The sequence below is a fragment of the Mus caroli genome, unplaced genomic scaffold (assembly GCF_978045245.1).
Source record: "Mus caroli unplaced genomic scaffold, Mus_caroli_1 scaffold_4, whole genome shotgun sequence".
NCBI classification, from domain to species: domain Eukaryota; kingdom Metazoa; phylum Chordata; class Mammalia; order Rodentia; family Muridae; genus Mus; species Mus caroli.
The window spans coordinates 37,318,976-37,335,216 of NW_028227259.1; the positions used below are offsets into that span (position 1 = coordinate 37,318,976).

Here is a 16,241-nt window from a genome sequence, read left to right on the forward strand (position 1 = left end):
TTATAATGTTCACTCTAAATGTGTTTGGCTATGTGCTTTTCTTGTTTTAGGTTATTCAAAAATTGATTTATTATCCTTGAGCATATCCTTTTGGAAGTGGATGATAGATGGAGTTGTCTCCTGAATTAAATGGTCTATGATCAGGACAGTGGGTTGAAGAACTGTCTGGGTAATTTAACTTGAAAGGATATAGTTTTGCTCACAAGTGGTTACATAAGATTCTTTGTGTTCTCTATAAAACACAGGTATTATTTTAAGACACTGATAAATAGATAAAATGCGAAAGCTTTAGTTATGTTTGCTGTTAGGTAAATAAAAATAAGACAAAGATCCTCGGGGAGGAAAACCTGAATAATGTCAATGGATTTTTCCTGCTTACAAGATAAACAAGTCACAGGACAGAAATTTGGGCTGCCTAGACTAGTGTAAAACTCAAGTGCCTGTGACCCAGTTGCCTTCATCACAAGCCACTGCTCACACCTTGTTCGTGATTTTGTTTTTATATTTAATGTTTTGTTTTATAAAACAAACCATCCTGTCAGCATTCTGAAAACTCGCTTTTATTGGTACAATCTCAGTGTTCCCAACCATCAGAACCTTTCATTCCCTGCAATATAAATCAACCCCCCCCTTTTTTTTTTGCAAGTTCTTCCAAACGTTTAAGGATGAATAAATGTTACATACTGGATTTTACTATTATAGAATGGCACTGAAGTGACTTTGATCTCACATAGTGTTTGTAAGAGGGAATTTCAAAATTAAACTAGGAAAAGATGGAGTGTATTTATCATAGAGGAGGTTAGGATTGGAGTGGAGATGAACAACAGGACTTGGAAGAAAGCAAGCCGATCCTAAAGGGTGCTGCGCTCACTAGTGTTCTGTTGTTGCCTATGTAGAGATCCTGGAAGTCTGCTTGTCCCTGCCCCAGCTGCTTCTCAGCAACACACATTCTATGTGTGGCTTTAGAGATGCAGTAAGAACTTCAGCTTGAAAATATTCACAGCCATGAAGAATTTGCTTGTTCACCCAGCCGAACTGTGCTCCTTGACTTTTTCTTCACTATGCTCCAAGCTGTTTAATAGTTAGAACATTCAATACAGTGAACTTTTTGTCATTTTGCACAGTTGGATTCCTTAGCTACAGTTTCCTCTGGCCGTTTGACAACTGAGTTTCTCTGTGTCTCTAGCCTCTGTGAAGAGTGAGATTGGTGGAGAGCTCGCTGCTTCTTCAGGTGTTTCCACTCCTGGTTCTGTTGGTCACGACATCATCACTGAGCAGCCTAGATCCCAGCACACACTTCAAGCAGACTCTGTGGATTTGTCCGGCTGTGACCTGACCAGTGCTGCTACTGATGGGGATGAGGAGGACATCTTGAGCCACAGCTCCAGCCAGTTCAGTGCTGTCCCATCTGACCCTGCCATGGACCTGAATGATGGGACCCAGGCCTCCTCACCCATCAGTGACAGTTCTCAGACCACCACTGAAGGGCCTGATTCAGCTGTGACTCCTTCGGACAGTTCTGAAATTGTGAGTGGGCAGAGGGTGCCCTGGTTCTTTTGTCTTCTGAGCGTATTCTTGGATGCCCACACTTGGACCCTCCTGCTCATTTTTCTGTGTTACTACACATAATAGTAAGAGGCCCCCCAGCTCAGATGGTTAACAGAGAACTTGGCCTTGTTGGATGTCTTCACTGTAGAAATTGCCTAGTATCGTTTGTATTGAGCCATGGAGATTAAAGTGAGGTTACTTACATGCACCTTGTACACATGATATATTTTTAATACCTGATTAGGCCTGTTTAAATAACTACTTTGAATTTTTCAAGGAGCTTGTTATTGAAAGTATCTGTGGTCTTAATGTGGGTGGTGATATTAGTACTCTGTATTATTTTTAGCACTTTTTGACCTCTCAATGTACTTATACCACATTCCATTTTAAAGTAGTCTGTGCATATTTCTATCCCTATGATGTCTGAGTTCATAGACAGGAATCACCTCAAAGATTATATAATCAGAAAGTTTGGTGCAAGTGTGTGCTGACTTGTGGGGTATTTTTGTTTTTGTTTGTTTTGTTTTTTTAAACTTGCTTGTCACTTTGTTTTTTGTTTTGTATTTCTGAAACAGGACCCTAGCCCAGGCTGACCTTAAATTTGAGATCTGCCTGCTTAAGCTTTGGACTCTTGTGAATATGGGCATGAACCACACTTGGCCTGCATTCTAAATAGTCATTTTCTTTTCCTCTTCCTCTTTCTCTTCTTAGTGTATTAAATAGCAATAAAATTATCTCATAGATCATTCCTACAGTTAAGTGGTATATTCATCACCACCATACACCTCCATTGAGTCTTCATCTTCTGAGACCTGACCTTCTGTAAAGGCTTGTGCCCTCCTTTGGAAACCAGTGGTCTGTTTTTTATAGTACAAGTTTAATGACTGTAGGTCCTTCATGCAGTATGTTTATCATGAAGGATTATCCTTCTATGACTGGCTTACTTAACATAATGCCTCCATGTAGCATGTGTGAGAATTTTCATTTTTTAAGGGACAATTAATATTCCATTGCATGGATAGAACTACATTTTGTTTATTCTCTCATCTATTAGTAAACATGTGGGTTACTCTCACATCTTGACAATTATGGATAATGTCACAATTATGAATAATAGGCCTACTAAATATCTCAAAGACTCTGTTTTCAATTCTTTTGGCTATACACCTAAAAGTAGAATAGTTTCTACATCCAGCTTTAAGTAATGTAATTAAATGCTTAGCTACTATAGAATATGCATATATCTTGATATATATGTACTATAGAATATAATAGTCTATATAGCATATATATATATTACATAATATATAAACTATATATATTCTATGTAGAGCCTATACATAGGTCTTTTTGAGACAGGGTTTCTTTGTATAATAGCCCTGAGTGTCCTCTACCTGCTTTGTAGACCAGGCTGGTTGAACTCAAAGAGATCCACCTGCATCTCCCTCCCAAGTACTGGGATTAAAGGTGTGAGCTATCACACTCAGCCTAGAATATATTTTATTAAGAATATGGTAGGATATTTGGGCTTGCTTCTAAATTTTATATTTTATGAGATACTGGAATGGATGCAAAACACTGAATTCAAGTCAGAAGTAAATATGTATTGTGTCCACAGGAGCTGGCTCCAGTAAGTTGCTTCCGCACAAGCATGAGTTTGGATCCACAATATTATGTCAAAAGCTGGTCTTTGTGACCACACACTTTTGTAATCCCAGCTCTGGGAAGGTAGAAACAGGGGTTTGCTGGCTAGCTAGTCTATCCCAAATGGGTGAGCTCCAGGTTCACTGAGAGACCTTGACTCAAAAATACCATAAAGAACAACTGAGGAAAATACCTGACATTGACCTCTTGCCTCCACACCCATGCTTATAAATATGCATATACCCACTGTTTGCTTGTGTTACCACTCCACCTCAACCCACCCCCCAACCTCCATACTTGGATTTTATTGTGAAAAGACACCATGACAAGGCAACTCTGTTTGTTTGTTGTTTTGTTTTGTTTTTGTTTTTCAAGACAAAAAAGGTTTCTCTGTATAGCCCTGGCTGTCCTGGAACTCACTTTGTAGACCAGGCTGGCCTCGAACTCAGAAATCCGCCTGGCTCTGCCTCCCGAGTGCTGGGATTAAATGCGTGAGCCACCATGCCCGGCTACAACAAAGGCAACTCCTTAAGAAGGAAACATAGGGCTGGAGAGATGGCTCAGTGGTTAAGAGCACTGATTGCTCTTCCAGAGGTCCTGAGTTCAAATCCCAGCAACCACATGGTTGTTCACAACTGTCTGTAATGAGATCTGACGCCCTCTTCTTGGTGTCTGAAGACAGCTACAGTGTTCTTAAAAAAAAAGAAAAGAAACATAATTGGGGCTGGCTTACAGTTTCAGAGGTTCAGTCTATTATCATCATGGCGGGAAGCAAGGCAGCATGCAGAGCAAGTGGTGTCTCTTAAGTTCTGGGCTACCCAGATCTACAATTGAGTTCCAGGACACCCATTGGTACACAGATAAACCCTGTCTCAAACCAAACCAAACCAACCAAACAAAAGAGGTTGTTAGGTCACATACAGGTTAAAGATGTCCTAAGAGGTTTTGACTATAGGCTGCAGTTTTATCCTTGAGTTCTCACTGGGTTTACCTTGCTGTTCTTTCCAGCAACTTTTTACCACAGAATCTGTCTGGGCATAGGAAGTATTGATAAATTTAATGCAGATAACCTATTGTTAGATTCTTATCTGGAAGCCTTGTCTTTTTTTCTAACTTATTTTTTTTTTAACGTTTTTTTTTTTTTGATTTATTTATTTATTATATGTAAGTACACTGTAGCTGTCTTCAGACACTCCAGAAGAGGGCGCCAGATCTTGTTATGGATGGTTGTGAGCCACCATGTGGTTGCTGGGATTTGAACTCTGGACCTTTGGAAGAGCAGTCGGGTGCTCTTACCCACTGAGCCATCTCACCAGCCCCTTTTTCTAACTTATTGTACAGTTTGTTCAGGAAGACAAGGTTTTAAAAATATTAACTCATTGAGAATTGCATGCTTGTATTTTGAGGTTTACCCCTCATCTTTCTGCCTAGCTACTCCCATATCTACTTTCCACCTCTCTTTCCAACCTTATGTCTTTTTTTTTTCAATTTTTTATTAGATATTTTCTTCATTTACATTTCAAATGCTATCCCGAAAGTCCCCTATACACATTCCCCTGCCCTGCTCCCCTACCCACCCACTCCTACTTCTTGGCCCTGGTGTTCTCCTGAACTGGGGCATATAAAGTTTGCGATACCAAGGAGCCTCTCTTCCCAGTGATGGCCAACTAGGCCATCTTCTGCTACATATGCAGCTAGAGACACAAGCTCTGGGGGTACTGGGTAGTTCATATTGTTGTTCCACCTATAGGGTTGCAGACCCCTTCAGCTCCTTGGGTACTCTCTCTAGCTTCTCCATTGGGGGCCCTGTGTTCCATCTTATAGATGACTGTGAGCATCCACTTCTGTATTTTCCAGGTACTGGCATAGCCTCACAAGGTCCTTTCAGCAAAATCTTGCTGGCATATGCAATAGTGTCAGAATTTGGTGGCTGATAATGGAATGGATCCTTGGGTGGGGTAGTCTCTGGATGGTCCATCCTTTAGTCTTAGCTTCAAACTTTGTCTCTGTACTTTTGTAATATCAAAAATGTTTACAAACAGAAATTTCTTTAGGTTTTCTAGAGCTATAAAAGCTTGGTATGACCTTTTCCTGGGGGAGACAAACAAATATCTGATTACCACAGATAGGATAGCAGTGACAGACCAAAGTAATGATTCCACCTAAGTCTAGTTTGACAAGCCAGTTAGTTTATTTGACACTACTTAAAAGAACACAAGCCACAGGCTACCCACCAGGGCATGTGGAACTTATAAACATCTATACCATTGAAGAGTATGTTTATCCCAGCGATCATTAACCACTTATATATCCTTAGGAAGGAGCAGGGTTCCACAAGCCTATCCCCAGAATGTTACTTCCTATCTTGTGCAGGCCTTGCCCAGGTAACATTCCACAGCAAAGCTTTTCTTAGCATAGCAGTGAAGAGCTCTTGCTTGTTGCTTTTACACATGCATTTAACTGCGGCCATTGAGTAGGTAATTGCCCTTTGCAGTCCTGTATGAGTTACTGATGCAGCATGGTCTTTGCATTCTGCGTGCTCAGCTCTGTTGTTGGCTTTTCCTTCATGTTGAAGGGCTTTCCCCTGACAGTCCCTCTTCATCTGTACAGGTGTTAGATGGTGCCGATAGCCAGTATTTAGGCATGCAGATAGGACAGCCACAGGAGGAAGATGAGGAGGAAGCTGCAGGTGTTCTTTCTGGTGAAGTCTCAGATGTTTTCAGAAACTCTTCTCTGGGTAAGCTCTTATATGATGGAAATGTTTTCAGCCTTAGATCTTTATCTTTTTGTTTGTTTGTTTGTTTGTTTGTTTGTTTTAGTTTGTCCAGACGGAGTTTCTCTTCGCAGCATTAGCTGTCCTGGAACTTACTCTATAAACCAAGCTGGTCTCAAACTTGGAAGATCTTTATGCCTCTGCCATCCAAATGCTGGGATTAAAGGCATGAACCACCACTAGCCAGCAAGACTTTTATCTTTATTGCAAAAAGAAACCTTTTGGTATCATTTTTTAAATTGAAAATGGCATTAATTTTCATTTCAATTCAAATTGAATTGAATTTCAATTCAAAATGAAAATGGCAATTTAGGTATAATCAGACTTTGATTTCAATTGGTACTTGTATATTATCTCTGTGTAAATATATACATATTTTAATTGGACTTGTCACTTATTTATGATTTCTATTTTTAAAGCCCTTCAACAGGCACACTTGTTGGAAAGAATGGGCCATAGCAGGCAGCCTTCCGACAGCAGTATAGATAAGTATGTAACAAGAGATGAGGTTGCTGAAGCCAGTGATCCAGAAAGCAAGGTGAGCTTCATAGGAAGGAACAACTTGTGTGTGAGGGGTTGGAATTGCCCTGGCTTTTACCAATTCCATTGTTCCTAGCCCAGCTCTGGCTTATTTCTTTCCCCTAGAAACACTGGACACTCCCAGGCCTTGTCCTTTTTGCCTCTCCAGGGATACCCAAACTCTTAACAGTTGCATTAGTTCTGCCTCCAGAGACTCCTCCCTACACAGATGCACCCTGTGCTGAGCTCCACCCTGCCTCATTTGAGGCTTGTGCAGAGCTTTGCAGCAGTTCTTGTTTTTGCTCACTCAACTGATTAAAACATCTCTCTCTTTCTCTGTTTGCTTTACAAGCATATTACATGTAAATTTACAGTTAACTTAAATTCCTTAAGGTCAGGAATACGATTTGTCATTTAATTGTATCTTCAAAATTACTTCCTTTGAGAGCACTCTAGTTTCTTTTATATCCTTCCGACCTTTGTGTTTCTCTGGCTTATTCCTTTGCCTAGTATCTTTTTGTTTGTGTGTGGTTTTTTTGGTTTTTTTTTTTTTTGTTTTTTCAGACGGGGTCTCACTATATAGACCTGGCTGGACTAGAACTCATAGTTTTCAGTAGACAGTTGTGACTTGCCAATGTGAACAGCCTTACCTGAATGCTATGTTTTAGCACCTTCCTGTCTAGTGAACCTTCTCCATACTAAGCTTGTCTCTTGCTGCATCCTATGGCCCTGTGTTTTAGGGTTCCAGTTATGTTCTGTTTGAGATCAACTATGGGGGTGGCCAAGCATAGGCATCTCTGTCTCTAGCACCCTGATGTGGATTACTTTCATGACTGAACTGGTGAATCAAATGTTTACTTCTCTGTTCTAGCCTTGCCGAATCAAAGGTGACATAGGACAGCCTAATGATGATGATTCTGCTCCTCTGGTACATTGTGTCCGTCTTTTATCTGCTTCCTTTTTGTTAACTGGAGAAAAGAAAGGTAAGCACAGCAGAGTAGGTACAGAGTTGAGGGGACACTTACAGGTTCAGAAGTCAGTTTGTTGGTCTGTTGGTATCTGGTTATTGGGGTCGTTTACTTTCCATTTCTGCTGACAGAGGGAGGGAATGAGAGGGGTGAGTTTTGTTCCTTGGAAAAGGCTAACGGGGCCTGGGTGGTTCCTTTGCAGCACTGGTTCCAGACAGAGACGTGAGAGTCAGTGTGAAGGCCCTGGCCCTCAGCTGCATTGGTGCGGCTGTGGCCCTTCATCCAGAGTCGTTCTTCAGCAGACTGTACAAAGTACCTCTTAATACCACGGAAAGTACTGGTATGTTACAATTCACTTTTTTCACCAGCTAATTTGTACTTAAGCTATCTCACAGTCTTGCCTTCTTTTGTCTTAGAGTAGTGAGTGTTTCTAGGTAGCTTATATGTTTCAGCTGTGTTAGAACTCTCCAGGTGTGCATGTGGTCATGTTCTTAGTCTCATGACTCCCCTTATGTGTATTACATACAAATGACCACATAAGTCATAAAGTAGAAATCCGGAAATGTGAAAGTTATTTATACACATACTTATTTCTTCTTAAATCATAAGCTGCATTGTTAAATTGCTCTGGGCCACATCCATATTCAGGCTAAGCCTGGTCAGGACAGCACCACACTGGGTCTGCTTTTGGACACAGTTGTTCTGGAGTAGAAAGTATCTACCACCTTCTTTCTTTCTTTGAGTGATAAGGCAAATCTGTGTTACTGAGTTTAAAGATAACAAATATATACTAGATTGATTGTTTCTGATCTTAATTTTCAAAAGAAATCTCGGAAGTTTGATTTTATTTTTTTTATTTTTGGTTTTTTGAGACAGGGTTTCTCTGTATAGCCCTGGCTGTCCTGGAATTCACTTTGTAGACCAGGCTGGCCTCGAACTCAGAAATCTGCCTGCCTCTGTCTCCCCAGTGTGCCACCATGCCCGGCTTTTTTTTTTTTTGGTGGAAGTTTGATTTTAATCTGACAACCTGGAATCACAATTTAGAAATCCTGACATATTGAGATAATTTCAATGTGAGAACTCTAGAAACTAAATCCCAAACATCTTTTACTACTTAGGAAATTACAGTCAGGCCCTTTGCAAAATGTTCCCTTTGCCTCCTTTCCTGAGAAGGAAGCTTGCTTCATTTGTAGTATAAATTTGATGATGGAAGAAGGTACAGCTGGGCCATTTATGTCCACAGAGGAACAGTATGTTTCTGACATCTTGAACTACATCGATCATGGAGACCCACAGGTCCGAGGAGCTACTGCCATTCTCTGTGGGACCCTTGTCTACTCCATCCTCAGTAGGTCCCGTCTCCGTGTTGGTGACTGGCTGGGCAACATCAGAACCCTGACAGGTAAGTTTGCTCTGGTGTCTTTTCTGGATACTCTGTCCATGTTCATGTTTCTATAGAGATATTTCTTGCTTATTTTTCTGGTTAGGAAATACATTTTCTCTGGTGGACTGCATTCCTTTACTGCAGAAAACGTTGAAGGATGAATCTTCTGTTACTTGCAAGTTGGCTTGTACAGCTGTGAGGGTGAGTACAATGTTTTACATAAACTGTTCCTTGCCTTAGTGAGCTTACCATTGATAGTGTTAAGTTTGGAGCTTAATAGGTCACATTTCTGTAAGTTGTAAACAGTTCTTTTCCGCAATTTACCACTCAGCCTTTGAAAAAACATTGCCATCATATTAAAATTTATTAAAACTTTTAATTCTTGGACTCCTTATTTGAAACGTTCTTTTCTCTAAAGATAGTGTTTAGAAATATACCTTTGCTATTTTGAAATATAAAGTTTGTTGAATAATTACAATTACTGTTTTTTAAGATACTAGAATGTTGAGCTGCAATGAAATTATGGGTGTTATTTAACTGGGCTTTTACTAAAAGAGCCTTGATTCCTCAAGTGACAGTAAGGTGAAACATTTCCTATTAGCTACATCCTAAGTCACAATTGGGCATTCAGTAGCAGAAAATTTAACTAGAGAAAATTAAAACAAAACAGTGATTAAGTCTCAGGAAGGGACTATCATTCTTTTTAGAAATGTAATGGCCTCAAAGTAGTGTTTTTCTAGATCTAATTTTTTTTTTAAAAGATTTTATTTTTTTAATGGTGTGTGTGTGTGTGTGTGTGTGAGAGAGAGAGAGAGAGAGAGAGAGAGACAGAGACAGAGACAGAGAGACAGAGACAGAGAGACAGAGACAGAGACAGAGAGACAGAGAGAGTATGTCAGAGTGTGAGTTTCTGTCTGTGAGGGTAATAGCAACAGATGCCAGAAGAGGGCACTGGATCCCCTGAAACTGGAATTCTAGGTGGCCACCTGATGTGGATGCTGGGAACCAAACTCAGCCCCTTCAGAAGAGCAGTTAAGTAGGCACTTTTAACCAGTGCGCCGTCTTTCCAGCCCCCCGCACCATTGGGCTTTTGTTTTTTGCTTTTTTAAGTTAAGTTTTAGTTAGTTGTGTCTTTTGAGCAATGGAGGCATGCTGATAGCACAGGTGCTATGCTGATAGATATAAGTGTGTTATCCTTGTATAGGATAGCTACAGGATAATTAATGCCTTTAATCTCTGAGGCTGAAGGTGCTATAGCAATATAAGATCCACGTTGGTTCCTTCCTTGTCCATCAAGAAAGTTGAGTCACATCTAAGATACTCTTTGATATGGGTCTCTTCTCCTTATGCTGGGCCTGAGACTTCTTTTCACATGTGGCAGGACTATGTTGTGTCATCTTCCTCTAATCCAGTGGTTAGTGTTCCTGAGATTGAGGCTCAAGAGTCAAGGCAAGTAATCAGAGGCAGAAAGAAACAAAATATAACGGGCACATCTACTTTTAAACTCAAGCATAATAAGATAAAGATGTATCTTGAGTACTTCTGGGAACCTGTATTGCTTCTTGTTGCTGCTTAAAGATAGACTAGCACAAACAGGTGCATGCATAAGAGTGCTGTTCAAAGAAGCGGTGTCTGACCTGATGCCTTCTGCGGTGGGATGGGCTTTCAGCACTGTGTCCTGAGTCTTTGCAGCAGCAGCTACAGTGACTTGGGATTACAACTGCTTATTGATATGCTGCCTCTGAAGAACAGCTCCTACTGGCTGGTGAGGACCGAACTGCTGGAAACTCTGGCAGAGATTGACTTCAGGTAAGAGAGCCAAGTTACAATTCAGAAGTTCAAATTAAAAATTGAAAGTGCTGAGGTATCTGCAGTTGGCATGGCTGTCGTGTGTACTGCCTGTTCAGCTCATCTGCAGTTTAGTTAGAGAACATGTGATAGACACAGTACTTTTTATTGAACTCTGAACTTGGAGATTTTGCTATTTTAAATGAGATAAGTTTTTCTGGTTGTCCTGTTTTTCTAGATGGTAGGAGTAAAAAAAAAAAAAAATCAGTATATTATTTTTAATTTTGTCTAAATCTGTCTGTCTGTATTAGGCATATGGGTTTGTGCACATGAATGCAAGTGCCTGAGAAGACCAGAGGCGTCATAGCCCCTGGGGCAGAGTAAAATGGTTTAAGCCTCTTAACATGTCTGCCGAGACTACACTCCAGGTCCCTGGAAGACCTGAATGCATTTTTAAATGCTGAGCTAGCTTTCTAGCCCTACTGAGTTGTTTGTTTGTTTTGAGAAACTCTGCTTGGTTTTTTGTTGTTGTTGTTTTTAATGTACCTTTATTCTGATTTAAGGGAGATAGCTGAATAGTATTTTGTTACAGTTTAAAAAAATAACTTGAGGACTGTGGAGATGGGTGGTGACCTCACAAGCAGAGCTTGAGTTTGATAGCAGCACCTACATGAAAGCAGATACGGTGGTAACCATAGTGCTGGAGAAGTGGAGGCAGCTGGCTCCATGGGCCTTCCTGGTCAGCCACTTTGCCTAGCATAGTAGGGAGAGTCCCTGTCTCAAAGAAAAAAGTGGCTTTTCGCCAGCATGGTGCTGAAAGTGAAGTAGAGAACTCTTGCCCCTCCCAAAACTGAAGTCAAAGTGAAGACAGGGAAAGTCTAGAAGGCAGTGTGGAAGGTGCCCTAACATCAGCCACCTTCCCCTTGGGCAGTCCACATACCCTCACCAGAACACTCCTAGGAGAAATGAAGCTTGACAGTGCCACCATAATCTAGTCTGTTCCCTAACCAGTCAGTCATGAAGAAGCTAGAAGACAAGTAAGTATGTTGATTGTGGTTGCCAAGACCAACAAGCACAGGATCAAGCAGGCTATAAGCAGCTCTGGGACACTGATGTGGTCTGATGGAGAGAAGACAGCATGGTTGACTACTTCCTGATTATAATGCTTTGGATGCTGCAAGTAAAATTGAGATTATCTAAACTGAGCCCAGCTGAAAAATTCTAAATACACATTTTTTTTTAACCATTAAATGCCCCCCACCCAAAAACAAAAACAAAAACAAAAAAATTCCAAAATTTAACATATTGTATCTTTCATTTCCTTAGAGTAAGTTTTAGTTAGCAGTTCTTTTAACAGTCCCTTTTAGAAGGGAAATGTTCCCTTTTTTATTCACATTTTTTGGTGTGTGGCTTTTTGTTCTTTGCTTGTTTGCTTGGTTTTTGTTTTTGTTTTGTTTTTCCTCTATGTTTGTGTTTGTATCATATGCATGTAGTGCCCATGGAATCCAGCAAAAGGAAGTTGCAAGCCTTGGAACTGGAGTTATAGACAGTTGTAAGCTATCTGTAGCTTCTGGGAATTGAACCCTGCTCCTCTGGAAGAGCAGCCTGTGCTCTTAACCATGGAGCCATCTCTCCAGCCTGTTTGATTGATTGTTAAAGCCACTGTAGACCTTGTGGGTTATTGTGTCTCATCTTCAGACGATCTCTGAAAGAAGGATTATTCTGTTGTTGCAATTAGGACTGTGGAACGGGGCACACAGCTGGTCACTTGGGTGGGAGTTTCAGTGTGCTGTCCTCTCTGTATTTAAGCTCATTCATGGAACACTTACTCTTGAAGTAGTGGGTTTGTATTTTGATGAAAAACAGTTTATCCAGTGCTTACTTGTTTAGTCAAGAATTTGTAGAAGACAAATTGTCTCAGCTGCCTCTGAGAGACTGTTTTCTTGTTGAGCTGTCTGAGAGCTACAGGCCAGCACTGTGTCTGCTAAGTGAATGACATCTCTGTTGAATGTGCTCTTTTGTTAGGCTCGTGAGTTTTTTGGAGGCAAAAGCAGAAAGTTTACACCGAGGGGCTCATCATTATACAGGGGTAAGCAGTTCATTTTGTGAGACTGTGGGTCCCTATCTTCTGGAAACTTTCTGAGCAGGGTCACCCTGGCGGTATGAATCCTGCTGAATGCCTGTGTTGTGCTATATCTTCAACACTTTATGTCATGAAACTTGTCAGTATGTGGCATGGATTTGAAATAAGTCACCCTGAGTTCTTCCTGACTAGCTTTCCAAAGTGCCTTCCTTAACTAACTAGATACAGCAGCCCATGCCTCTAATTCCAGCACTTGGGAGACAGAGGCAGGCAGATCTTGGTGAGTTCAGCACTAGCCAACCTTATCTAACTAGTGAGTTTCAGACCAGACAAAGCCACATAATGAGACTGTATTTCAAAAAATCCAAATTCCCCCAATAAAAAAACAACAAAAACAACATTATAGAAATTAAAATATTTTTATTTTCTGTCTCTAAAGTTTCTAAAACTACAAGAACGAGTACTCAATAATGTGGTCATTTATTTGCTTGGAGATGAAGACCCCAGGGTTCGACATGTTGCTGCAACATCATTAACAAGGTGTTTTATCAGTATTTATTTCTTTACTCTTTGGTTGAAATATATAGTAAGAGAATGGGAGAGGCAAAAGGAATCCCATTTAATTATTTTAAAAACTTACTAAAGTGAGAATTTGAAAAAACAAATCACTAGCCTTTTATTATAAAACTAATGTGCTTTCATTGTCAAATTTGTAGTTTAGAGATCAGCACTAAGAATGAAAGAGAGTTCTACTTCTTTCTACCTCTTGGATGTAATTGCTGTGCACAGCTCTGATGGCTGTCATGGGCATAGGTTGGGTTAGCATCTGGGGAATGGTGTAGTGACGGGTGAATTTCACGTACCTCATGAGTAGATCAGTTTTCCTTTCATGGCAGGCTTGTCCCAAAGCTGTTTTACAAGTGTGACCAAGGGCAAGCTGACCCAGTTGTGGCTGTAGCAAGGGATCAGAGCAGTGTCTACCTGAAGCTTCTCATGCATGAGACCCAGCCACCATCGCACTTTTCTGTCAGCACCATCACCAGGTACGCTGCCCACAGCACCTTGCTTGGTTTGCCACAGCCCCCTGTGGTTTAAGTCCCTTCTCAGTCACATAACGGTGATGTCCTCAGTCTTGCAATGAGTTCTTTAAGGTCTTCATCTGATAATTGTATTTTTGCTTGTGAATGTCACATGCCATCTGAAAACCAGTCCATGGAAAAGTTTCACTCTTTTAGTGAATTTAGCTAATGAGTGGGTGGGCTGATGCCAAGGGTCAGACGGCTGTGTGTAGTCTTGATTCTCAGGCCTATATTGCTAGCACATGGGCAGGGTCCGTTGGCCACATAACCTCTTCTACCTGGCCAGTAGAGTGGCAGAGCAAAAAGATTGCAGTGAATGTACTGGTTTTGTTGGAAATCTAGTTTGTAAGGAAGATTGCAGTAAGAGTAGTAAAACATGCCCTTGAGACCTTGTCTTTTAAATTCTTAAGACTGGATATACAGGATACCTTTCTTTTTTTGATGATTTGAAACAACAAAAACACAACTCAACCAAAAGACTTCCAAGCTCACATGGTAATTGGATTTTTTTTTTCCTGAATTGGAAACTGAACTCATCAAATTTTAAAGTCATTACTCCTAAATGACTCTTATCTTTTCTCATGGAAAAAACAACTTAAAAAAAAAAAATCAACCAGCAGCACATGGTAATGAATGTGTAGGGGCATCTAGTGAAGGAGAAGTCAGGCCTTTTTTTTTTTTTTTTAAATGATGAAAAACTTATTCCAGTCTTTTTGGAAAGACCTTTTGCATGCTAAGCAAGCGCTCTGCTGCTGAGCCAGACCCAGCCTCATTCCCAGTCTCTGGTTTACTCTAAAGTCAATGCTGCTTTCCTTTCTTCTGGACCTTAATCATACATGTTTAAATGTCATTTGATCATGAAAAATACATGCTTTTAGAGCCTCTGCATTTTTCTTACTAGAATCTATAGAGGCTATAGCTTACTGCCAAGTATAACAGATGTCACCATGGAAAACAATCTCTCAAGAGTTGTTGCTGCAGTTTCTCATGAACTCATTACGTCAACAACACGGGCACTCACAGTAAGTTTCCTCGCTTGGGCTTAAGATAATTGCCTTGCACGTCTTTTACAATGGGAAGGACCTGTGTGAGGCCTCTCTCTCTTGAGGTGCTTTATAAAAAAGTGTAGTTCTTTCAACAGACTCCAAAGTAGCACATACTCATTGTAATATTATCCAATCTAAATTGTAAATTTATCCAACCAGGAAAGTCATCAAATGAAAGTCTAGGGCTGGTGAGATGGCTCAGTGGGTAAGAGCACCCGACTGCTCTTCCAAAGGTCTGGAGTTCAAATCCCAGCAACCACATGGTGGCTCACAACCATCCATAACGAGATCTGACTCCCTCTTCTGGAGTGTCTGAAGACAGCTACAGTGTACTTACATATAATCAGTAAATAAATCTTTAAAAAAAAAAAAAAAAAAAGAAAGTTCTAAAATGGGCTGGATGATGCTGGCTCGTGCCTTTAATTTTAGCACTTGGGAGGCAGACGCAGGTAGAAAAAAAACTAATATATAAGAATCCAATAATGGTTATATTCCAATTACAATAAAATGCTAAATAACATATAGTAATATGTTAGACACGTGTTGATGTGTTGCTTTGGAGAAACTTAATGATATAGAGACATGTAACCTAAGTTTTAATGTTGAATGACAGAGATAGAATAAAAATGTCTTGGAAATGTAGTTTGATTCTAGGTTAAAAAAGTAATATTCATATGTGTACAGTCTTTACAAACTCAGAGAAAGGACAAGCAAAAAATTGCTAGGATGATTTTTAGGATTGTGACTAACTTTCATTTTCTTACTTAGAATTTTCAAGTATTCATAAATTTTCTAAAATAATCACATGTAACTTTTAAAATCAGAAAGAGGAATATTATGCGGAATTATTATGTAATGGTTCCTCAAAAGACCTCTATTTGTGCAATGGAAGAAATACTTGGACATTGTTAAGAGTCACACAGTTGAGATTTCAGCTGTCTTGCTAACTAAATGCCTTTCAAATTTAAATTTGTTCAAGGTAGGAGATTCATTTCAATTGTGATCTGCACATGTCAAAGCATGGGTCTGATCTGGAGGTTTATTTTAATCATTTTGAGCTGAGGTCTTGAGGGAGGAAGAGAGAACCTTCTAGGGAGACTTTGAGTCTCCCTGGGGAACTAGAGTTCCTAGCAGAAGCTGCTAGCTGCCTATCTGTCAGCTCTAACAGTGTTTTACTGACAGTTGTGTCCAGCTCTTTTGTTTAAAGTATGCAGTGTCTAGTGGTAGGATGACTACCCTGTAATTGCTTACTGGTCTCAGTTTTCATTTCATTTGTTTTTTTTTTTTTTTTGTGTGTGTGTGTGTGTGTGTAGGTTTAATTCAGTAAGCCTTTGGTGGTATTTGGGTATGATTTTTCCATTCCTTTCTTCTGCAGTTTGGATGCTGTGAAGCCTTGTGTCTTCTCTCAG

General features: G+C 40.2%; 1 protein-coding gene across 1 annotated transcript in view; it reads left to right on the forward strand.

Moving 5' to 3' along the window:
• The window catches only part of Htt (huntingtin), a 143,619-nt gene that overhangs the window by 48,096 nt on the left and 79,282 nt on the right, over positions 1–16,241 (forward strand). The window contains exons 12-24 of the mRNA XM_021163625.3: positions 1,187–1,527; positions 5,803–5,929; positions 6,385–6,503; positions 7,356–7,467; positions 7,655–7,792; positions 8,696–8,854; positions 8,940–9,037; positions 10,506–10,645; positions 12,650–12,713; positions 13,147–13,247; positions 13,604–13,750; positions 14,688–14,808; positions 16,208–16,241. The exon at positions 16,208–16,241 is cut by the window's right edge and continues 43 nt beyond it. Coding sequence (XP_021019284.1) covers positions 1,187–1,527; positions 5,803–5,929; positions 6,385–6,503; positions 7,356–7,467; positions 7,655–7,792; positions 8,696–8,854; positions 8,940–9,037; positions 10,506–10,645; positions 12,650–12,713; positions 13,147–13,247; positions 13,604–13,750; positions 14,688–14,808; positions 16,208–16,241 — 1,701 coding nt within the window. The remainder of the gene's footprint in view (positions 1–1,186; positions 1,528–5,802; positions 5,930–6,384; positions 6,504–7,355; positions 7,468–7,654; positions 7,793–8,695; positions 8,855–8,939; positions 9,038–10,505; positions 10,646–12,649; positions 12,714–13,146; positions 13,248–13,603; positions 13,751–14,687; positions 14,809–16,207) is intronic.